Source organism: Haliotis asinina, chromosome 14 (assembly GCF_037392515.1).
Source record: "Haliotis asinina isolate JCU_RB_2024 chromosome 14, JCU_Hal_asi_v2, whole genome shotgun sequence".
Taxonomy (NCBI): domain Eukaryota; kingdom Metazoa; phylum Mollusca; class Gastropoda; order Lepetellida; family Haliotidae; genus Haliotis; species Haliotis asinina.
This window is the reverse complement of record NC_090293.1, coordinates 52,142,722-52,167,579: the sequence shown is the minus strand read 5'-3', so window position 1 is coordinate 52,167,579 and position 24,858 is coordinate 52,142,722. Positions and strand designations below refer to the sequence as shown.

General features: G+C 40.0%; 3 protein-coding genes across 3 annotated transcripts; 1 reads left to right on the top strand and 2 right to left on the bottom strand.

Moving 5' to 3' along the window:
• Nucleotides 1-9,373: 9,373 nt before the first annotated feature.
• On the bottom strand, nt 9,374-11,729 carry LOC137260876 (collagen alpha-1(XII) chain-like). The gene is made up of 3 exons (XM_067798424.1): nt 11,666-11,729; nt 10,286-10,677; nt 9,374-9,586 (listed from the first exon to the last, which is right to left on the bottom strand). Exons 1-3 carry the CDS (start codon nt 11,727-11,729, stop codon nt 9,374-9,376), a joined length of 669 nt encoding a protein of 222 aa, XP_067654525.1.
• A 192-nt stretch (nt 11,730-11,921) lies between these two features.
• On the top strand, nt 11,922-13,453 carry LOC137260875 (adenosine 5'-monophosphoramidase HINT3-like). Its single transcript, XM_067798423.1, has 2 exons — nt 11,922-11,990; nt 13,091-13,453. Exons 1-2 carry the CDS (start codon nt 11,922-11,924, stop codon nt 13,451-13,453), a joined length of 432 nt encoding a protein of 143 aa, XP_067654524.1.
• Nucleotides 13,454-18,222: 4,769 nt separating this feature from the next.
• On the bottom strand, nt 18,223-22,787 carry LOC137261851 (thyroglobulin-like). The gene is made up of 4 exons (XM_067799653.1): nt 22,613-22,787; nt 21,548-21,713; nt 19,514-19,633; nt 18,223-18,390 (listed from the first exon to the last, which is right to left on the bottom strand). The coding sequence occupies exons 1-4, from the start codon at nt 22,769-22,771 to the stop codon at nt 18,311-18,313; spliced, it is 525 nt and encodes a 174-aa protein (XP_067655754.1). The 5' UTR covers nt 22,772-22,787; the 3' UTR covers nt 18,223-18,310.
• Nucleotides 22,788-24,858: the final 2,071 nt, after the last annotated feature.

Sequence of the window (24,858 nt, the reverse complement as noted above, 5' to 3'; positions counted from 1 at the left end):
CACATCATCGTATCCGAATTGCGTAGATTGATGTACATGCTGTTGATCCCTGGGTTGTCGGTCCAGATTCCGTTAGTTACAGACTGCCACCATATAGCTGGAATAATGTTGAGTGCGGCATGAAAGGAGTAAAATGGTAGTCTTTAAATGTCATTTCCAAAGGCGAATACAAAGGGAAATCTCTTTTCACCGGCAGCCACATGGAAAGGGTTAAATGCAAATAAGCCTGTTTTACTTATGATGGCGCCGAAACGTATATAAACAAATACATGTAATACACTGCGAGAGCAGGCAAGTATTGTAGTTGGTTTGCATTCATTCTGAGGACCTCATTCCCTTCACATCCATATTAGATAGAATCGAGCGTCCAGTAACACATTAATGGTATGATTCACTGGTGTTTACTCATCTCGTATAGCCTACAGGAATGTGCGTTCCTTTTATAAGTTTGTTTTGATACAAGTGTAGGCAAACTTGATGTAGGCAATGTGAGGGGAGTTCTCATAGTTCATTACATTAATAAAATCTTTATTTAGGAGGTTTTACATTTCCTTAACTGATACATTTTGAGAGTTAAGCCATGAGAGGTAATTGAGAGATATCGACTTCAAGTGTTTTCAATAAGGTTAGTAAGAATACAACGGCAATTCCCACTATTGTTATTAAATGTTATTCTCCATTGGGAATAGTAAATTTATTTATTAATTTATCAATATGGGTTTGTATTTGTGTAGGTAACACTGGATGCTGGTGATACTGACTGTTTTATGTATACACTTAGTCATTGAATTCAGAGTGTGCATATCTAAATTACCACTCAGTAATCTGTGGTAACTCCGCAGCGTTTGATAAATCTCATAAAAATGATGAATCTTGTCTATATTTTGAGGAAGACGTGATTTTGATAACAACGGTGAAGTCTGGTATGTAAACTGTGCACTGCTGTAAGAAATTAACGTTAATTAATGTACAAGCGTCATCTCTTGGGGTTTGGTTGGGTAGCCTTGTGCTTTCGGTCGTAACGCTGAATTCGATTAGGCACATCGGTACAATGTGTGAAGTCCATTCCTGGTGTCTCTGGTGATATTGCTGGAATATTAAATCTTTGAAAGGCATTTAGAAATGAAAAGCATAAGAAAAGCCAGACTTATGGATGTCAACTTCTTTATTGTGAGTAACACGACTCTATTATGCGATCCGAAGCGTCATGTTATTCACAATAAAGAAGTTGACATGCATAAATCTGGCTTTCCTTTGGTGGAATTTTGCTAAACGCGGCGTAAAACCCCTCACTCTCACAAAATATGGATGAACATGTATTACAGAAGGTAATCTCAATAATTTCTTTAGCATTTGTTAACTGGTTCCAGAAGCAGCTAAAGATTCGTGTTAAATATTGGCATTTATCCTTACGGTAGATCAAAACATACCAAGTAGGTAACTTTGTAGTATGAAGTGTAATGATGAGTTCTGCCGTGGGTGAAACTGCATATTCTATAAATATATAATTGTATCTTATTTAATGCTGATAACCCAAATGTAACCAGGCTTCTCCTCAAGTACAACTAGAACCAGACAAGGTGATCTTTTATCGCCTGTGTTGTTCGTCATATTTGTTACAAACTCGAAGTAGCTCTCATATGACGATATTCGGTTAAAATCAAACTAGTTTCATTATCTACTTTATGGTGATACAATTGTCACTTCTTTATGTTCACGCACGACTATGTGCTCCAACAACAGAAACTTGGCAAAGTAATAGAAGTTTCACACGCAAATATCGACTAGAGGTTCTTAATATAATTTACATTTTCTACACTGTTTCGTGCTTAATACTTTAAGTAACTTTCATACCAAAAGCAAATGTATAAATTATGTAAATCACTTAGGTCACTTTCACATCTTTTATGTCTCACGCATGTGCAATAGTGTAAGTAACTGTACCTGTGCTAAGTGTACATTCTAGAGATTCAATAGGCCACCCTAGCCAAGAAGATTAGTGCTTGGTACGTTATAAGGTCGGAGTGTTATGAGCATCCATATCATTCCGCAATGGAACAGAGCGACGGCGTTTGATTTATACTAGTAAAAAGGTTTTGTATAGCGATATATTGAATTCTGTATGAACAATAAATAAACAAACTCCATGACAAAATCCTCATCTATCTAAAAGAGACAGAGCGAAAGGCCCTTAAAGGAGGATGACATAGGGTGTGACCACCTTTGGTTTTGAAAATGATGCATTGAACAAATTAGATTATTGAAGGCAGCCTGGTGGACAATGTTTCTGTCATGGCATGGTTTTGGAGGTGAGAGGTTGGAGAAACAGCCATCAATGGCAATTCAGCAGTAAGGTCTCAAACACTCATTCGCTTTGTGGCGTTATGTCCTTGCTTGTCAAAAAGGCCGAACATGACCTTGAACGCTAAAATGCCTTTAACAATAATGACTTCTGTATTTCCGTGAGTTGTGATGTCATCATATACTTTTAGACACGAAACTAACAACTTTGAGTAGTTAGTGTTATTTCTCCAGGTCGCCTGTAAACTTTTACATGACCATCAGAGTTGTCAAAGGAAAATCTGATACATCCGATAACAGTATCATGTTCCTATCTGCGTCCTCTGTATGTTCGCCAAGCTGGACATGTCTGACGGTGACCTTAAAGCAAATATTCCAATCATTTGTCTCAGACCAGGAATTCCGAGCATTTGTATCCAGCGTACATGATTACAGATTACATCCCGGCAAAATTTTACATATACATTCATTATAAGTCTATATGCAGCGTTTCTGGGTCTGGCTCCGACTTCTTGACTTGATTTAAAGTCTCAAATTTGAGAAAACGCACGTAAATACATTTTCCAGAAGAAACTGAAATTGATATTTAGCGCCAACACAGTATACAGTTTCAGTTTAGTAGATATCTCACTTGAGTTGTTTTGGCTGTTTGGTTCTAGAAATGCAGGTGGGTCAACTGTTTTAAGTTGTAACTTTCAGTTTGAAATTTTAGTAAAAACGTAAGTTCGTTTCGAGGAATCAGATCCTGGAAACATCATTCCGAGCGTGCAAATCGTGCAGTTGTCGGTCCATTCATGTGATCCCTATATTCCATCAGCTCCAGTCTTTGGTGTCTACATCTAGGACCTTTACAGCTGATTTGTTGGATCAAAGTTACATCATCGAAGGAAGGAATTCAACAAAGCTTTTATGATACATATTTGGAGGACATTTCAATGTTTGACGCAACGGTGACCAACATTGTGTCTGATATTCTTTTACTTGTGCCATACCTTCCCAAACATGAGAAAATGTGACTAGCCTTTGTATATGTCGAAGCAGGACAATCACATCTGTTTGCTAGCACCTGCTATCACCTCTATTTCAAGTCAAAACATTGATTACATAACTGCCCCGTTTCCTGTTGATTGGGTTCCGTCCTTTTGCGCAACTTTGAACAATAACCAGTCCAGAACTTCGAGACCAACTCATTTATCTGCATATATGAATACTAATCAGTATTATTTGAATGTGCTCTGACAAACGGAAATATGGAAATCGAGGAAATCTCAAAACGAGGCTCGGGTGCTAGAAAGGTGCAGACTTGATATTATATCTATCATTGTACGGTACAAAAATACACGTAATAAGTGCAAAGAACACATGACAGGTTTAACCAGTGAAATATGTGATTTGTGAATCACTGTATAACCTTTTCGAACACGGGAAATCTGTGATGTTTTTGTTAACGCCGTGCTGGCCAAACTTCAACATAAAATACAGAAATACGAGTTTTAAAAAGTGTGAAATCAAACTAATTTGTAAATAGATGTACCACTTTCTTATCAAACAAAGAGTTGGATATTTAGTGTAACCACGTGCATTGTGTTTTTTAGTGTCTCTTTTCACTTTCACACCACAATATTCGGATAGCCTGTAGAGTATATAACTGTCTGAATTGGTTACCATGTTTCGGTTTGGAATTGATCTTCAGTAACTCATGCTTGTCACCCTTGGAGGCCCGGGCTAGAATTGATCTTCAGTAACTCATGCTTGTCAAACTTGGAGACCCAGGCCAGAATTGATCTTCAGTAATTCATGCTTATCACCCTTGGAGACCCGGGCTAGAATTGATCAACAGTAACCAATGCCGGTCGAAAGAGAAGACTAACGCGATCGGGTTGTCAGGGTCCCTGACTGGGTTGACACAGAAGCCGCATCTCACTTGGGTTGATCGATGCTCATGATATTGATCACTGGGTGGTCCACCCAGTCTCGATTATTTACAGATCGCTCGACTCACTCATTGTTTCATAGTGATTCATAAACACATACTCGTATCTCATCGAATTACTGACCGCAGCTGTACAACTGTAGCACAGCTGAGTGTGGCGTTAAGCATACAAACAAATATTCTCAGAGCATGCTCATCAATCATGGACATGTCATGCTCATGATACAAAACACCAGGATGGGAATGGCACTGTAACCAAAACAGCGTTGATCGGTGCTCATGGTCTGTGGCATTGTATTCTTTGTCCCAAACAACCTTTTCGAACACGGGCGTACAGATAGATAGATAGACGGACGGACGGACGGACGGATAGACAGACAGACAAACAGACAGACAGACAGACAGACAGACAGACAGATGTGAAGGGTGTTCGACAAACACTGAAAACCGGTCGAGCCCGGCCATGTTGGAGAAAATTGTGTAAATCACTCTCAGCATCCCCATCTAACAATAAAGAGGACAAACAACCCAAACTAGAAAATAACGATTAGCAAAATATATTTGTTACATTGGTGTGATTATTCTTCGCAGCTTCACTGTAGAATCCGATGTTGTACCCGATGCAAACGAAAAGAGATAAACTGCTTAGATTGGGAACTTCTTTCATTCCTCATGTTAAGATCCACATGGAACTGGAATAGAAAAATGACGTGTGTTATTGAAGTAAACTTGGATCTGGCAAACAAGGATATTTGCTTCAAGTCATTCAAAACTTTCCTTATTTGTCTCTAAACTGCAAACATTCAGGATGTGTTCAAGAACTGACGAAAACATTTATTTATGAAAAAAAGAATCAATCAAAACATTGATCTTTGGATAAAGAAGTAATCGAAATATTTATCTGTGAACAAGAAACCTATTCAAGCATCTACCAAGGTCACATTTTTTGTCACTGTAATCCATTAAAGCTCTATTTCGTAAGCGAAGAAAGGTGTGTTTGGATAAACTACCTTTGAAACCATTTACCTAAAACTAAAGATCCTATTGAAAGGGTAATTTGTGAAACAAATGGAAATATCAAACCATATGCTGTGAATCGAGAACCTGTAGAAACATGCACCAAGACCATATTTCGAAACTGTAATCTACCATGACCGTATTTCGGCAGTGTACGTTTTCCTTTCCTTTTACATCATTGTCCAAGCCATATCATAGAGGAGGGCAAAATGAATCAGTTTGACCCATGCTACGGAATGGAACCTGGTCGTTGGCGTGACGACTGAACGCACTAACCATTACCCTACCCACAGTCCTGCTTTTTTTATTTTGATAGATATGGTGTTATAGATACCAGTACAAGGTTTGAAAAATACTGTCACTTGTGCAGAACATTCCCCTTCATATTGGCGATGGATACACTCCTTAATAAGCCAAGGTCACGTAGCTTGCAATATTTTGTCCCTGTCTTTTTTTCTTTTTTTTTTTGAAAACGAAAATGTTTGTACATGTAAATGCACGGTTTACAGCTCTATCCTGATATTTATAGACGTGTGTTGGTGTGTATTGTCAGACTCGCTATGTATCACGTGTTTCCTGATTTCTGTCTCATTATACACTATAAAGCATGAATTACTATATTTGCACTTTCTGAATAAAATTTGATTTTCGTGATTTTTAATTTTGACCATTGACTCTTTCTTAATGAATTGCGGCAAATGCAAGATCAGCATTACAATGAATGTTCAGTCAAATAATTTGAAAATTATTCCTGTTAGTGAAATAGTTATCACAAATGTCACATATATCTTTGTTTAGTGAAGTCGGTGATAACTCTCCTTCGTCCGGTAGTCCGTCTACGGATGACGGTTAGTGAATGCGGTATGTGAACGTATTTATACAGACTGATACAAATTAGTAAATTGTGTCAGAATTTACCACAAATGTCTCCTTTGCCGACGTATCCTTCAATACAGGTGCAAGTGAAGGACCGGAAGGTGTTGGTGCAGTTGGCGAACGGGCTGCAGTTGTCCATGTCAAGCTGGCACTCGTTTATATCTGAATATGCATAGCGATATGTGTATACGTACTGCTCAGGGACCCTCTCCACATCATGAGAGGTGATCATTTTCATTTCATTAGCGTCAGATGAAGGCAGTCGTCGCTTGGGTGAACTTTAATTTTACGACCTTTTTTGCAATATTCAAGCAATATCATGGCGGGGGATCACTAGGCTTCACACACAGTACCCATGGGGAGTCGGGCTCGGGTTTTCAGCGTGACGAGCGAACGCTTTAACTACTAAGCTACCCCACCCTCACGTCCCAAGGATTGCTTGTGGAATTGAACACAGCTTGTGTTAAGCATAAGGCAACGTCATCGTCAAGACGGTCGTAATTCTACGTAAAGGTACAAGAGATACGATCCCTGCTAAAATGGCTGGGTCTATTAGCGACCTTAAACGATGACTTTTGTTGTTTAAGAGTAAATGCACATAACATCATATAGAATACGAAAACACTGACAGCTGTGGTGTGAATGTGATGGTCCCATTATCAGAACCACCGCCGTTCTTATTTGAAGCACTCGTTGTTATTTCTATCCATATGCGTTGACATTGATGTTTTGGTTGTTAATTTGTTGTTTACGCTGCACTCAGCAATATTCAAGCTAAATGGCGCCGGTCTTTAAAGACTAAAGCCTGAACCAGACAATCCAGTGATCAATAGCATGACTATCAATCTACGCAGTTGGGATACCATGACGCGTGTCTACCAGGTCAGGAAGAAGGGCCATCCGATCGCATTTAACAAGCATGCGTTGCAGAAGATCAGTTCTGACCCAGTACTTCGCATGTCGACTTATGATGATAAACAATGATAACATCCTCGGCGTTAACCCCGAACAGAGGTGGTGAGGTGTATCCAACTCACCATCACAGGCAGTCGTGCCATCGCCACTTAAACCGGATTTGCACGTGCAGCTGAATGCTGGGGGCACAGGGCTGCTGCAGATGGCGTCGTCGAGGCAGTTGTCGGATCCTTGGATGCATGCATTAATGACTAGAACAAAATGGATACATGTATTAGTGAAATAAGATTCATGGCGATGTTTAATAGGGGGTTTCATATTTGATGTGTTTAGGTTAAATCTATTTATTATACCCATATACATGTAATTGGCGATATGTGATAAACAGAGGATACTAAACGACCTTCCGTGTAATACCATTTTTATTAAACGAGTTAATGATTTGGTATCAAACTCGCTTTCGCTCGTTTGATACTAAATCTTTAACGAGAAATGATATTTCACGGAAGCGAGTTTAGTATTCTGTTTATTATTTGCCAGCATAAATTGACAGAAACTGCAGTGAAATTCCCTACAGTGTGAGGACTCTCAGCTTTCCTCGAGTCAAGCAAGGTCTAGTAAAATGCGACATAGGCATTAGCATTGTGACGTCACAACTTTGAACCATTTTGACGTCACACGTCAAGCGGTATTACACTAGTGCAATATTGCCGTAAAAATATCACACTGCAGTATCTTCAACGGGCGAGTAATAATTACAGATATTACACAACATATATACAACATAACTTTTGTTAGGGATAACAAGATATGTTATTCCAATAAAATATCCACATGACTAATGATGAGAGTTTCATTTATCACGTGAATATTACCTAATTGAAAGTTGCGACATCATCGCTGTTTCTAAGATGCTTCGGTGAAAGATCAAAGGCGCCGAAAATACTTTATCAGACGATAATGTGCACTTTTTGCATTACGTCACAATCTGTTGACGTCACTGCGCTATTCCAGTCTGCCCCTCGTAATCGAACTTTTTTGCATTATGTCACAATGTAACCGACGTCACGATGGATGTCAGTTGCCATCGCCTCATACAGCCTCCCACAGTAAACTGCTTCGTCGCATCCCGTTTCTTGGTTTGCAGTTGCATCACACAGCAAACATGACTGATGGAAACATTCCGTTTATGTTTTCCGAAGGATAAAATGTCTCATAGTTCGACTCAAAATTTTACAGAGCCCCGTAATGTTTGCACCATTCCCACAAATCTAAACTTTCGTTAGTAGTAGAAATGAGACGGTCATATTACCTTGTATGGTTCAAGAGAATCACAGATGTAATAAAAATGATCTAGAGAAGATATTTAACCCGAACATAAACCGTCACCAAACTGTTCATCATTTGTTTTTCTAGTAACGTTTGTCTTAACGTAGGGGGCTGGTACGTCAAAAGAACAGTTAACCCTGTGCGAGGATTCTTAATTTAGGTTACAGACACCGTCGTTTGTTTTCTGTCATAGATTACTAGTAATCGAAATTAGGCTTGGAAATTAATAAATACTACATCTTAGAAAAGAAATACAGTTCGTTCTACCACCATGTATAGTGTAATAAAACAGACTTTCGTCCTGAACTGTTATATCGTTAAAGCGTCCGAGTGCTTTAGCGATATAATAATTCAGGGCGAAGGTGTGCTTTATTACACTATACATGGTGGTAGAACGAACTGTATTTCTTGACTAGTACATTGTATGTATATGCTATATGTATTTATCATGAAGGGTTGGGTGGTTGATGAGTATCGCACTCAGCATATTCCATCTATAGGGCAACAGTCTATAAATAATCGAATCAGGACCGGTCAATCCAGTGACCAACAGCATGATCATCGATCTACACAATTTGGATACGATGACATATATCAATCAAGTCAGAGAGCCTGACCAGCCGAACTCGTTATGACAAGCATGGGTTGCTGAAGACCAATTCTAACCCACATATTCACGGGTGTTATGGTGGGAGGTGGTGTGTTGTGCTAGATTCACGTTTGTTATCGGAAACCTTACATTCACATCTTGATCCTGTCGCTTCTTCTGGGCACATGCACACATTGTTAGGTCGGTCACATATACCGCCGTTCTGGCAGAGGGGACTGCACTGGTCGCCTGAAAAGAAACGTTCATGGCGGTCTGATTGGTTGGTTGGTTGGTTGGTTGGGAAAGAGAGAGAGAGAGAGAGAGGGGAGAGAGAGAGAGAGAGAGAGGAGAGAGAGGGAGGGAGAGACTGTTTCTCCACGGAGGATCACTGACAAAATGACGTGTCCATAAATTCATGGCAGATCTAAGACACCGTGATTGAATCCATTCAAAGACTTACACGTAACAAGTCCTACGTCGTCCACTATACCAGGGAGTTCGGAGTAGCTGGACAGTGAAAAGACATACTCTCCATCAGGGTCATCGCCGACGTAGTTAATCTCCGACTCGTCATCCACCGCGATTGCAACCGCGAATATTTCAGCAAACTGACGCAGCATGTCGCTCTATGGGAAGAGATTTCAAGGTGAAAGAATCTTGCTCAATACGTTGTAGGGTGTGGGTCGTGACAGTAGCGGTGACTGGATTATGTGTTGGTGTTGATAGTGGAGTGGACTGGAGCGGAGATAAGCATGTTATTGGGCATATGTTGGTGTATATTGGGGTGAGGGGTGGAGATGGGTTCGATGATGGTCTCATAACGAGTATGGTTTTACGCCGCTTTTAGCAATGTTCCATCAATATCTGGTGGGGACACCAGAGATGGGCTTCAAACATTGTCCCCCATGTGGGGAATGGAACCCATGTCTTCCGCGTGACAAGCGAACGCTCTACCCACTGGGCTACCCCACCGCCCCTGGTAACGGGCTTAAGGCATTATGTTTGGGAAAAGTGCTACTAGTGATGGTTGTTGAGCAGCTGGAGATCTATATATGTTTAAGTTCGTTGAAGTGTGGTCGTGCATGTGATAGCCAAATGTTAATAGGTCAAATTTCTAGATACCATTCGGCATTTGAACATGCTATATAAATGTTATATTGGTTAGAATCGAAGAAAGCGTCCATGTCGCCTCGATCACAGCAAACCTCGACGTGACACCCAGCTGCAAGGACGTGAAATCACACTCCCACTTAATATCAGTCACTGGTTTTCATCGCTTCCAAATAATGTCAGCACTGGTTATCGAAAGTCGGAGACTGTCTTACCTCGTTTCTCGTTCTCTCCGGATCATTTGATATATCGTCTGTTATCAAAATGACCACGTTATCAGCAGTCGCCCTGTCGCCTCTTGCGGGGTCAAGGACGTCTGTACGGGCCAAAGCCAGTGCCTCGTCAGTGAACGTTGCGCCATTGCTTTGTACGATTGCCATCACGGCCGCTGTTAGAGCCGCTTTGTCGTCGGAGTAGTCGTCCAAATAAAACTCCACCGTCGCAAAGGTTGCAAACGTTATGACGGCAACATTGACGGTGACGTTGGAGATTGTAAACGTCTCCGTAACGTTCAGCACAAACTCCTTGACCAGGAGAAAATCTGATGCGCTGATACTTCCAGAATCATCGATTATAAATATCAGATCTTTTTCTTCCAGACTACAATCTGCAACAAAACAGATGTAAGATAAATATCAGAGTATTCTCAGAGTCGAGCTGACACGCATTGTCACCCATCCAGTGACTCTCGGAGTCGAGCTGGCTCGCACTGTCACCCATCCAATGACTCTCCGTGCCCAACACTGCTTAACTTCAACTGATATGTGACCTCAACTCTATGCACAGTAATCCTAAAACATGTTTTCTGTTATAAAAAAAATCCTTAGACCAACAGAATATTATCCAAAATAATGTTTTAAACTATGAAAAATAACTCCAGACCACCTCTAGAAAGAGCAGGTTTTAATTCTGTGGAATCACTCAAATTTACTGTTGCTCAAGTGTTCGAAGCTCATTCATTCTATATAGGACGAGTATATGGATGACAATCTCTTTTTATTATATAATACGATGTTTCTGGACTACTTTATGTTCCGTCTTCAGGCGATTGAACTGATTCTACTCCATATATCAATACGTTCTAGATATGTTTTCATTACCCATCCCAGCACATCGGTTAGCGCGCCTTCACAAAGTGATCTACCCGTGAGGATCCGGGTTAGAACAGATGTGACTAACAAATCGAGAAGTCAGGATAGGGAAGATACTGAATGGTGAAGATGAGCGAGTGACAATAAGAACGGCATCATTCTAAATTTTCAGTTGGCGTTGGATTTGACTTTTGGAAATTCTACCGAGAAGGCTGTCACAGTAATCTATGCGAGAGAAAAGTGCAGCAGTGTCTTCCGTGATGAGTTGGCGGATATTTCCTATACATGTATTTCTAAGACGTAGACGACAGATTTTACACAAATAACTTCCGTGAACTTCCATATGAGTCTGGAATCTAAAACAAAACACCAAGATTTTTTACAACTGGAGAGAAAGGGATGTCTGCATTTCCAACGGTGATTTTGTCAATTGTGCACTTTGACAGGCGGGCTTTGGTTGAAACTACGGGAGCTTCAGTCTTATCTTTTGAACTGTCCACTCACCTGTCTGAGCCGTGGACTGGTGAAGGAAGACAAAGGAAGCAACGATCAACGTAATAAACAGCATCTTCGTCAGAATAGCAGCGTCTTGACAACTGTTAAAATGGTTCTACTTACACGAGGTGTATTTATTGACTAACGCGAGAAGGCTGCATGCTGCGACATACCTATCACACGCCAGATATTTACATCAACACGGCAGCAATTTATCAAATTTATTAAACCTGGTTAATAGCGCAGTCAAAGGTTTGTTATGCAGATGTTGCAGCAGGTGTCGTGTAGGGAGAACGACACCCACCCCACCCCTCCGCCATCCTTTCCCCCAAGTGTATGTTGATTAGATGAAAAGTTAATTACTCTTGAAATATCACTGAAAAGTGAAATTTAATAAGCTAATGTTACAGCAATAAAAAAGGGACACCAGAATTTGCTGGAGAAATTTATGGAGACAAGAAACTACGTCTAACCGTAGAATATTGAGAAATTTATCAATTTGAAAATTCCGATGCAGAGTTCTTTTAAATACGTAAATGATTGAAACATGTTAGAACTACATCTAAGACATATCTTTCAAAAGCAATTCCAGATTAAACATTATATCATAATGTTTTAGCCGGTTTTGTTGTTTTATGCCTCACTTTATAACGGCTACATGTAAATAATCCACACAATCCAGTGATTCATATTATGAGCAGCAATCCACAGCGCCTGGTCGAGACCACACAGTCAGCTGACAGAACCTGGCTTTCCGATCAGCCGCCTCTTACGATCAGCAGGGGTTGAGGGTGATCCTTTTCAGCCTGTAATTCCTAAGTAACGACTTCGACACTTATATGATAAGAGGTAAGGCCATTGTATGAACAACTAGATGATGTCTGACCCCGAAAGCGGGACCGTAGTCGCTGTATAACGTCATATATACCCAACATCCATAAGGGTAATCCAAATACAAAGGGAGTGTTATACCCAAACGAGTTATAACAACAAGCACCTGTTTTTAAGAAATAACTTCGCTTGAGCTTACCCAAGCGTTCTCCAACTGTTTCCACCTAACTCCACCTGATAGATTCAAGTGGAACTATAATTTCTCGTTTGTAGCTTTAAGCAAATTACTGTTTTACAATTCATTATAATTTTAAAGTGGTTGTTAAACATGGGTAAAATACATGAAAGTAAGTATGGTACAAAACAAATTTTTTAAACCATTTTCTGCAATAACTTAATACGAACTCTCTTGTGGAGATTTTGTTTTACAGTAGGAGAAATCTAGATATTAGAGTTACCTTTCCTTGTAAAGGGAGGTAACAACTAGGAAGTAAAACCGAGCAAAGTTCAGCGAACAAACAGCAGTCTGTCATGTCTTCACTTAAATGTATATTTTGCAAAATTGCCCAAGGGGATGACCCAAAGACAACATTGCTATTTCAGGATGAAGATACCGTTGTTTTCATGGACAAGAAACCTGCGACAAAGCATCATTATCTAGCTATACCCAAAAGCCACATGTCTGATGCAAAGAGTTTAGTAGCAGACGACATAGAACTTGTCAACAAATTAGTGACTGTTGGGAGTCGTGTTTTAGAAGGGAATGGGGGACAAGTGTCGAATGCAGTGATGGGATTCCACTGGCCGCCATTCCACAGCATAAGCCACCTGCATCTGCACGTGATCTCACCGAAGCAAGAGATGGGGTGGATAGCCCGGGGTATCTTCAGACCCGACTCTCTGTGGTTCGTCACTGTGGAATGGCTACTGAACAGACTTACAAAGATGAAGGACAACCCAAAGTGATATTGGTTGAAACGTTTGAAAAATATATGAACATTTATTTAAATCATTGGAATATATTTGTGCATGTACTCACATTTTTCAAAAGAAACTTCTGAAATACCCTACTGTCATTTGGAGAATGACTTGTCAGCCTTTTTCACAAGCTGTTTAACACTCCTTGACTGTTCAGCAGGGCCATAGTTAATTTATCTTAATAGGTGTGGGCCATGGGATGTGCCACTATCCACACGATATTAGAATACAACATACTTCATATGTTTATCATTCTGCCCAGCACTCCACAATATTCCAGTCGTAAATGAGAGGTGGGGGCTAGTGTATTGATTAAGGCTCATCACAGATTGGTTACATTTCCCACATGGGTATAGTGTATGATCCCATTTTTGCTCTTCTGTGCTGTGATGTGCTATACTATAGGCAAGCTACACAATGAGTATGATGCCAGGCATTTGGTTGAATCGTTGGCCTATTTAAACCAGTGGTCTGAAAAATATGGCTCTTTGGCGAGTGAGTCAAACCATAGCCCTTAATGAATTCAGTTCCTTATTTATGGTCACCAGAACTGAATGTTAACGAATATTTACATTTTTAAAAATTTAACAATTACATACAAAATTTGAGTGTCATGAGATCAATTCTTATTGCTGTGATAAATTAACACTGTCAGCATAAGTGTAACATACTGTGCATCAGTCACTTACCTACAATATTGTATTTGTGAATAGTTATTCGCATTTGTTACCCAATATTTGTGATGCATATCACATTCACCATATAGTGTATTCATTGTTGACCTCCTGAAAACCTCTTACGTTGAGCAACTGTTGTATGGAGCAGATTCTCTTCTTAATATTTGCACAACAGGTTTGTTTCATGTAATGGAAATATATATGTCTCACAACAATGTAATCTGTACATATGACAATTAACCAGTTTCTTCTGGATGCTATATGGTTCCTGGGAACCCATCTGAAATGATTCACCATGGGTCTTAGTGTTTAATATGTTATTTGTTCCAATACCTGTGGAAGCTATGAGCCAGTCACAAGGAAAAAAATGCATTTTGTCTTGACATAATACCAAGATTGTGACACATGCAGGGATGTACATACATATGATCTCCAAAATCATTCAGTGTTAAAGAAAGTATTATGTAATAATGCCTCAAAGCGTTTAAATAACAAAGATATTTCTTTTTGTATCACATAAATTGCTTAAGTAATATTCAAGCCCTCTCCAGTCACTTGCCATGCATATTGTATATTGGTGTAGACTTGTTACAGTCAATGTCTACAATCTTGCCATGTATACATTGCCTGATTCACTCAGTCATTGTGTACATCTAAAATTTCCAGGCATTATGTTCATTTGCTGATTAATTAACCCAATTATTGTACAGATTGACTGAGAGGGTTTATTGAGAAGACAAGATCAGCACAGGTTTCGATTGACTTCTTAAGTCAAATTAAAGTACTCTTCTTTAGTTGACTTTGAACTGGACAGTCATCAATTCTGGAGATGATCACGAAATGCAGACTCCATGACGAGAAAAAGAAAAAATGTGAAGTCCAGTAAGAAAACACATGTATTTTATTCATAACATTTCTAAGGAAGTATATATATGCTGTAAGGAAGAATCATTTTTGGTGAAGAATTTAGTTATTTGATTATTATTATTTAATTATATATTCCTTAGAACCACCATTGGTTTGTTGAGAAATAAACTGTTCTGTTTGTCTCTCTGATAGTATTCCATGGATAGAAATCTTGATTGTGTGTTATAATGAAAGATCATATTCTGTGAGGCCTTACACATTAACCAGTAGTTGTCTATGACTTGTATTTGTAATGAACTTGAGTATGAGTACATACTTGGTCTTGATGCTGTGTCCCTGAAAAACTCACCACCTACCATTATCTGTAATTTTGGCAGCTGAACTGAAGGCAGTCTGTGATTTAGGCCATATTTTGTATGTACAATTCATGAAGTCTGTTAGCAGCAAATGTCTATTTCATGAATATTTAATGACTGTTTCCACTGGTTAGAATCATTTTACTATTTATATTTACTATGTAACAATATCAAGAAACATGGAAGACTGTTTTGCATTGCTTGCTTTTAGGAATTGTTCTTAAAACGTGAAGCTTGTGCAAGAAAAAAAGACACTTTCAGTTCATTTTGGTGTTTAGTGTCAACAAATGTTCAGTAGGTATAAACACCAGTTTTCAGATTGTACAATGGAAGCTGCCAAAACTGGCATTCAAGAAACTGACTGAAGAAATGATCCATTTAAGACAACGTGCCAGATTGGAGAGCTGGTGATAAACGTACATGTATAAATGGGACTGAGATTTTATGCTGGTGTTGACAGCTTAGGGGAATGGACAGATGCGGGTTTTGACAGCCTCCACTGTAATTATGTATTATTATGATGGCCATTATGTTAAGATTTGGGGTCCTGTGAGTTTAATATCATATATTCAAGCGTGCATGAAAACAGTTTGTGATGCATTTTATGGTTAAATAGATTTCATGCATTTAAATTCAACTAAGATTTATTTTCTGTTTTCCCTGACTTTTACAGCTGTTGGATCATTAAGCCAAGTAATTAAAAAGTAATTGGTAGAGTACAAATTTGTGCACGAATAAGGGGTTGAGAGTGTCCCGGGATTCGAAAATTTTCATTTTACTTTTGACTGCTTTCTAAAGGGCATTCACCCATATGCCAATATACACTCACCTAAAGGGTACAAAGTTACTGCCAATTGTTCCACTTCGATTTGGATAGAGAGGTAATTGAGTTGTTTAGTATTCAGTGAATGTTATGCCCGAGCATTGAGAGTGCAAGTTCGGAGCCCGGATGTAACTGAAACCTGCTCATTGTAGTGTTTCGCTCTGAGAATCGTTTCTAAACGAATGAAACTGAACGAAAATGCAATTCAAAGATAGTAAAACATGTTGTTTTCTTTAAGTAGGTCTAGCTTCAACTCTGAAGATATGTAATTAAAAATGTAAACTAATCCTTTTTAATACTTTCATTGTCATATGAGGTGACTAACGGATCGCTGACTTTTTGCCATGTCATCATGAACCAAATGCATAGGTTGGTTATGTAATGATGTTGATCGCTGTATTGTTCGGACTAGACTTGATTATTTAGCAATCCGCCACCTTGTGGTTGGAGTATTATTTAGACAAGAAGCAGACGAGCAAACAGGCCTCGAGAATAGTGTTTGAGGCGAATTTGGAAAGCTGAAGAATGAGTTCGAGCTGAGCAGGGCATCGGGTGTTTCGGTCGATGTACTAGAGACAGGAGTAGGTGACGTGGAATCTATTACACGTGCAGGTGCTGTAATAGAAAGTTCTGTTACTGATGTACCGTTAATTGAAGGTAAGGCGACGTAAGTCAACAGAGGCAATTATTGCTGGAGCAGGTTGTCATCCAATTAGTCCCCTGTAAGGGGGCGCTGCAGCAATTGGTTAACTCACGCTGGGGTTGGGAGATATTATGAAATGGGATTTACTTGCGTCTTGCATGTTACAGCGGTTCTAAACCTCCCAGAATTTAACTTGAACATACAAGTATGTAAAAGCGAAATCACAAGCCTATCAATACAAAGTAAAACATTCTCAAACGCCTCTGAAAAAATGAGACCATACCATGGATATTTTACACAAATTCCCACCTACATAAAAAGTGAAAATAAGCTACATCAAATAGACAAATGCACACACAGGAACCGAACAGAAAGGCCTAGAGATGTCCTATGACAGTGTATATACTACAAACAGCACAGAACGGACTTCAGACTTCACTGGATACATACATGCACTAAATACTGACAATATCACCCAATCGTTTGAGACCTAAGGTACTTTACTAATTATAACCGGCTTTCTTTGTTGCATAATCTCACACAGCCCGCTCTAACTAATCTAAACAATAGCAGCCAAGTTAATCTGAAAAAGTAACCAGATTACCCTTACTTCCCGTACAAGTTTTGCAAATTCAACATTCATATGCAAAATAAACATACAACCCAGACAACTATTCCCGTTGCCAGGTTCGGTCTGCAAATTACCCGGATTCCGAATTGCCGACAAGCGCACGTAAATTCTGAAAATCATCCTCGCTCTCTCTCCCTTACATCAGAGATCACACATATGTATATGTATGTATGTGTGCGTGTCTGTGTGTGTGTGTGTGTGTGTGTGTGTGTGTGTGTGTAGTCTCTGCTTACACACTCCTCACTCTCTTCCTCTCGCCTTACGCACTCACACAATGTCTTATATGCAAGGAACACTGATATCTCATGGTACATTTATAGTGTGAGGTAAAATTTTCTTAAGATTCACTTAAGGAAAATGCAGTAACAATAGAAATACGTAAGGAAATATAGATAGTAGATTCCAACATCGTTATCATACAAATGAGGCCAGTCGTGTAAACGCACAGGTAAACAGATCGGTTATGTTTGATTGGTGCTGTTGCTACGCTTGCGGGATGACATGAGTAGTTACGAATGGTTGCCGCGGATGTGGTCAGAGAGCTGGCATAGAGTTTAGAATAGATTAGGGCTCTGGAAAGTGTGGATGTTTCGGAATATAGTCTTAAAGGAAGGTCTTAAAGTCTGCTCAGGATTTTTCCCGTTTGTTAGCGGTATTTTGGACAGTGTTACTTCTCTTGATAACTACATTACAGTCGGCCAGTTGCTTTACTTATTCATCCATACCCGGATCTAACTGAAATTATCTAAACAGTTTGATCTCCCAGAAAAGCAAGTATTTATTACTCTCTTACATGTATCACGAACACAAGGTGTGATTTATTGCTGGCATGGATACAAGTGACGGGTTCAAGCACTTGGACAGGTGACCTTTCCTTGAACTCTACTGCCTTGGATCTGACCTGCAGAGTTGACGCAGAAGCAACGACCTGGAACATCAAGCAAGCCAGTATACTGTCATGATATCCAATGGGTGTTTTGTGAATTGTCAGTGTGTGGTAATTCTAAACATCTCCATTGTGTGATTGTAGTTTCTGCGGTTGATGCGTTAAGTGCTTACATATGTCGCGAAAAAAAAACAAAAAAATGTTTCAAATATTTGTCCCTGCTTTGCCCACTCTTAGACCGCAGACTGGATAAAGGCAAATACCGTAGTGTCGAAGTTGATACTTTGTGTTATCCAGAGTTCGACATAACAGAAGAATTCGTGAGTAAAGAAAGCCATTGAAGAAACTTAGCATGTGCTATACAGCTCGATTTTTGCAGAGTGTGACAGTCATCGCCATATATTGTGCACATTTTACCACCTGAGTGAGGGGTAAGGGTAGTCGAATGTTAAAGCACCCGCTCGTCACGTTGAAGATCCGGGTTCGATTCCCCTCATAGATATGTACAATGTGTTAAATCCATGTCTGGGGTCCCCAGTCGTGATAATGCTGGATAATTTCTAAACATTCGTAACACCTTACTCATTCACATAAAAGGGTAAACATATTGTGGAAGAGCGTGTTCCGGGATAGGAGTGACTACTAACTGTCAACAATAATCAGCCCTAGTAATTCCATCCATTAGATTAGTGTAGATAATTACTATGCTCTCAGAGTTTGTAACTAGTTCTTGGACGGGATTGAAAGAGTATACAATGTTCACATTTCTGTCAATTCTGTTCAGCTCCCGCTTGTATCAAAACGAACTCTTTGAACGCTGGTTCTTGCCCTCAGATATGTCTTGTGAGTGAGGATTTGTAGTACCCGGAACTCAGTAGTTTTGGGTTAGCAGGCTAGCGTGAATTTCAAAGGCTTAATCTCTGTGTAGGCAATTACGAAGCTTTATATTACTTAGGGCTTTTTTTCAACAAAGTGGAAAACATCTCTGACCAACTGCACCTTATTCTACCTATGCTAAGTTTTCAGTCGTGGAATGAATGAAAAACTATGTGAAGCGACCTTAAAATCAAGTACAGTTCCTCTTCACCGTACGTCGGGATTTACAGAATACAAGATGATGGCGTGATTGTCAGCGACGAAATCCCGTGTCATCGTTCTACCTTACCTGCCAAATCGCACTGCATTGACTCGAATGCCCCGTTGACGTCACACTTTGGAATCCACTTGTCCGAGTACGTGGGCTGGGACGCCTTAACGATCTTCATCTTCTGACACGCGGTAACGTCTGGTAATGTTAACGTTGTATTAACAGTTAGTACAGACCAGCAAGCCACACGCCCTTGTGTCTTTTATTTATTATAATTTTTTAGATATTAATGAAGTTAATGAAGTTAACTCCATCTGCCGTTTGTGCCATTTGACCTCCCGGTAGAGCAGGTCAACCTGAACACGCTGTTCAATGCATCAAGACCTTGTCATAATGTATCGTACTTTGAAGTTTTTTGAGTCAGGGGTCATCTCAAACTTTATATAAATTATTTTATATCTTTCATCCTCGAAAAGACACAAGCGCCTGTGCATCAAACTCGACATTTATGATCAAACTCGACATTTATGATCAAACTCGACATTGCCAACGCAGTGTTAAGATGCGTTTCAGAGCAATGTTTACTGGCGATCGTAATTACAAACGAAATCACTTGCTTGTCAGGTTAAGATTTACTGACCAAAGTCGTAGTTCTAACGTGCGTTTAAAAAAATTACATGGAAATGCACGTAATCGGTATTCTTACACTCATTACAGCTTGCACCCGGACGTGATCTCAGCATATTACATATCGTACATCTTTTTCATGTAATTTTGGTCAGTAGGGGACGTCTAGTGGCAAAAGAAGACACGGGTTCGATTCCACACAGAGGTGAAATGTGACACCCCTTTCTGGTGACCTTTGCCGTGATATTGGAATATTTCTAAAAGCGGCGTCAAACTGTTGTCACTCACTCCCTCAAGCTTGTAACTTCACACCTCTTGTGACACGTTGGCCACAATGCTATGTACTCTGTTAACTACACAAAGAGTAGTCCAACACAAAGAGTAGTCCTACAAAAAGTGAGTCCAACACAAAGAGTAGTCCTACACAAAGAGCAGTCCTACACAAAGAGAGTCCAAAACAAAGAGAGTCCAAAACAAAGAGTAGTCCAACACAAAGAGTAGTTCTACTCAAAGAGAGTCCAACACAAAGAGTAGTCCTACTCAAAGAGAGTCCAACACAAAGAGTAGTCCAACACAAAGAGAGTCCAAAACAAAGAGTAGTCCAACACAAAGAGAGTCCAACACAAAGAGAGTCCAACACAAAGAGTAGTCCTACTCAAAGAGAGTCCAACACAAAGAGAGTCCAACACAAAGAGTAGTCCTACTCAAAGAGAGTCCAACACAAAGAGTAGTCCTACTCAAAGAGAGTCCAACACAAAGAGAGTCCAACACAAAGAGTAGTCCTACTCAAAGAGAGTCCAACACAAAGAGAGTCCAACACAAAGAGAGTCCAACACAAAGAGAGTCCAACACAAAGAGTAGTCCTACTCAAAGAGAGTCCAACACAAAGAGAGTCCAACACAAAGAGTAGTCCTACTCAAAGAGAGTCCAACACAAAGAGAGTCCAACACAAAGAGAGTCCAACACAAAGAGAGTCCAACACAAAGAGTAGTCCTACTCAAAGAGTAGTCCTACACAAAGAGTAGTCCAACACAAAGAGTAGTCCTCTTCCTCTCCTTTGGTTCGCAGCATATGTAGAGCAAACCTTTTGCAGCTTTTCCGATATTGTTTTTCATATCTGTTTTGTTTTCGTTCCATTTCACATTTGTTGTTCAATTGCGAGCACAGAGTTAGTATACGTGTAAAGTTCACTGTCATATATCGACTATTCTTTCCAGTCGTTACAACGTGCATCCGTATATGAACGCAGTGTCATATTACTTATCAATACCGCTTATTGTCACATCACGGTACATCTTTCCCCAATATTTGGGGACATTCCAGATTCCTCAGACCTAGTACATGCTGGAATTTGGGCAAAACACCATAGCCACTCACTCCCTCGTGCGTCTTGTGATACGATTACTATCATCACATGCTATGTACCTTCTTAACAACAAAAATATTAACCCAAAAAAATATAGCTCATATTTTACTTTTGCTTACCGTCTAAGACAAACCGTTTTCTTTGTGTGTCTCTCACACATTTGCCTTTCCCAAGCAGAGCCAGCAGGGAACTGCCGACGGAGTCGCACACGAGGCCGGTGTCACACTCGTCGTGGGAGAGCGGCCATAGCAGCAGGGGGGATTTCTCGCACAAGTCTCCTTCTACCTAGATCAGGAAACATTTATGTCACGAACAGCTTCGGAATAGCTGCCGTTATTGACAATTTATTCATCAGTAAAGTAGCTCAAAATCTGTTGTGACCCGTGAAGATCCGGGTTAGATTTGATCTTCATCAGTTCGTAAGAAGCGACTCCAGGGATCGGATGGTCAGGCTCGTTCGTTTGGGTGACACATGTCACCGTATCCCACGTAGAATAGATCGATGCTCATGTTGATCACTGGATTGTCTGGTCCAGACTAGATTATTTACATAATGCTGCCATGTAGCTGGAATATTGCTTAGTGTTAAACAGGAACAATGGGTGAGTGAGTTTAGTTTTACATCGCACTCAGCAATATTCCAGCTATATGGCGGCGGTCTGTAAATATTAGTCTGGACCAGACAATCCAGTGATCAACATCATGAGCATCGATCTGTGCAAATGGGAACCGATGACATGTGTCAACCAAGTCAGTGAGCCTGGCCACCCGATCCCGTTAGTCGTCGCTTACGACAAACATAGTTGCCATTTATAACATGCATGGGTTGCTGAAGGCCTATTTCACACCGGACCTCCATTTATGTAAACAGCAACAGCAACAACAACAACTACAACAACAACAACAACAACAAATAAAGAAAAAACAAAACAAAAATAAAACCCAAACACCTAAACAAGTTCTATTGTCGTCACTGAAAAGTTCTATCTGGCTATTTTTACCAGATAGTATACAATATTATTCGGCACAGTGTTTTGAATTTCTCACTCATTCACTCAACATACCTTGGCGCAGAAGGGTGGTGGGGTGGTTCCTCAAGCGGTCAAAGACCCGGGTTCAATTCCCGACAAGGGTACAATGTGTGAAACCCATTTCGAGTGACCGGTGAAGCTCAAGTCACTCACCTTGGCACAGGAGTCTGTACAGCCACAAAAGCCCCCTCCCTCGATGACGGACCCCGGACAGGTGAGGGGTGTCTTCTCTACCCCATCACACATATCAGGGGTGCACACAATAGCCCCCACCGTCACGAAGGCTGCCAGGAACACTGCTACACTGATCATGGTGTCAAATACTGGAGTGTGTGCCCAACTTATCTTTTACAAAGCAAATACAGGCAGAGCTGGGAATAACATAGGCTTTCGGCTTATCAGTGTCATACAAATCTTCGTTAACTCCTTAACAGTTAAACATTTATTTTAACGCCGCAGAATTATAACAACATGTTTATATGTTTGTTTTTCTTTCGACGCAAGTCTTCGATATGTTTCGACTACATCATCCGGGTTCGATTTCCCAAATGGATACAACGAGTGAAGCCTATTTCTGGTGCCACCCGCTGTGATATTGCAGGAATAGTGCTGACGGGATTAAAATTAAACTCACCCACTTAATCATATAGTTTTGGGTGTGGTAGGTAATGCTATTGAATGCATTATGTTATTGTGAGCTACGAAGTGATGTGTTAATCATTAATACCAGCAGAGCTTTTAAGTCAGTATGACTGAACCTGCAAGTGCACGCTAATGGCCTCAACTAATAAACGACGAATTGCTGTAAATGTCACCTGTTCCCAGCGAATCACGATATTTGGCCAACACTTGGCAAGTCCGTATCTCAGATTTATAGAATACGTCAAACGTAGGTATAAGGACTTACCGTTGTGTGAACAAGCGCGCGAGGACATGTGTCTGTGTCTGTGTGCGCGCGCGTGTGCACGTGTGCGTGTGTGCGTGTGTGCGTGTGTGCGTGTTAGTATTAGTTATAACATATCGCTAATTGGTCCGTTTTAATCAGAAACTGGGGAAGTCTTGAACAAACTGAATCATTTTGTGTCACAAGCCAAACACATTATGTTATTTACTGAAGACATTGTTAATAATGAATATTAACCTCTGTCAAATACATTTCTCACTAAGTCACTAAAACGCCAGGATATTTGTAGCTACAGGGTTTCGTTGTAGTGGCCTTCAGCATTTTCCGCCCAAGCTGATTAGATAATCCAAACATTCCAGAAGTCTGGCAGCTGGCCATTATTCATTTTTCTGTCAGTACATTGCAGTCTTGCTGTATCATGCAAAATGGAGACAGATATTTTATTAAAGTATCACCCTGTGTTGATAATCTGTGAAAGCCCCGGTTAGAACTAGTCTGCAGGAACCCATGTTTGTCACAAGAAGCGACTAACGGGATCGGGTGAAGGTGACTTAATTGGTTGGCATATATCATCGTATCCCAATTACGTAGAACGATGCTCATGATGTTGATCAGTGGAATGTCTATTCCAAACTTGATTATTTACAGACCGCCGCCATATAGCTGGAGTATTGCTGAGTGCGGCGTAAAACTAAACTCACTCTCACTTGAGTTACGATACATATCTACAGCGTTATAAAAGGGAATAAATACACAAGTCAGTCCAAGCGAATTATAAGAAACCCATCACTATACAAGGCAGTGTTTACATTAAAATTACTAGTGAATTTTGTTAAATGTAAATGGATAAAAAATAAATATAGCGATATATACACATAAATACTGCGTCATTTATATAAACACCATCTTACATATAAAAATACCCGTGAAGGTCTGGAGTAGAATAGGCCTTCTTCAGAAATATGCTTGCCATAAAAGGCGACTCTGCTTCTCGTAAGAGGCAACTAACAGGATCGGGTGGTCAGACTCGCTCACTTGGTTGACACGTCTTCGGTTACTCATTGCGCAGATCGATGATCATGCGGTTGATCACTAGATTGTCTGGTCTAGACTCGATTATTTACAAAATGCAGCTTTATACCCCGAATATTGCTGAGTGCGGCGTAAAACTAATCTCACTCACATATCAAAAGGGGCTTTGGCACATAAAGTTGAATCAACATGTGTAAAGAGCACTTCAAACCTCCCTCCATCTGCTAAAACATTAAAATTGGGCATAAATATTCAGATTCTTTAAAAGGTATAGCGTAAACTATAACATAAAGGACAGTTCAAAACACCATGATATTCCAGTCTAAGCAAACTTATCCTCAGTACTTTTCGTTACACTCCAAATACACTGAGACTAAGTTTACTCAGACTGCATGATATTCATTTTCAACAAAACAGTTTTACAAATTGGGTATAAACTCTCTTCCACAGGTATACGTTTATA

What these genes read in the sequence shown, in the direction of transcription:
- LOC137261851 (XM_067799653.1), bottom strand. Translation starts at nt 22,771, where the DNA reads ATGATCAGTGTAGCAGTGTTCCTGGCAGCCTTCGTGACGGTGGGGGCT. An exon ending in AAAACGGTTTGTCTTAGACG is followed by an intron (nt 19,634 to 21,547) that starts GTAAGCAAAAGT and finishes TAACATTACCAG; the next exon opens with ACGTTACCGCGTGTCAGAAG. An exon ending in AATGCAGTGCGATTTGGCAG is followed by an intron (nt 18,391 to 19,513) that starts GTAAGGTAGAAC and finishes TTGATGTTCCAG; the next exon opens with GTCGTTGCTTCTGCGTCAAC.
- LOC137260876 (XM_067798424.1), bottom strand. Translation starts at nt 11,729, where the DNA reads ATGCTGTTTATTACGTTGATCGTTGCTTCCTTTGTCTTCCTTCACCAG. An exon ending in CCAGTCCACGGCTCAGACAG is followed by an intron (nt 10,678 to 11,665) that starts GTGAGTGGACAG and finishes GTTTTGTTGCAG; the next exon opens with ATTGTAGTCTGGAAGAAAAA. An exon ending in CGGAGAGAACGAGAAACGAG is followed by an intron (nt 9,587 to 10,285) that starts GTAAGACAGTCT and finishes CTCTTCCCATAG; the next exon opens with AGCGACATGCTGCGTCAGTT.
- LOC137260875 (XM_067798423.1), top strand. Translation starts at nt 11,922, where the DNA reads ATGTTGCAGCAGGTGTCGTGTAGGGAGAACGACACCCACCCCACCCCT. An exon ending in CGCCATCCTTTCCCCCAAGT is followed by an intron (nt 11,991 to 13,090) that starts GTATGTTGATTA and finishes TTGCTATTTCAG; the next exon opens with GATGAAGATACCGTTGTTTT.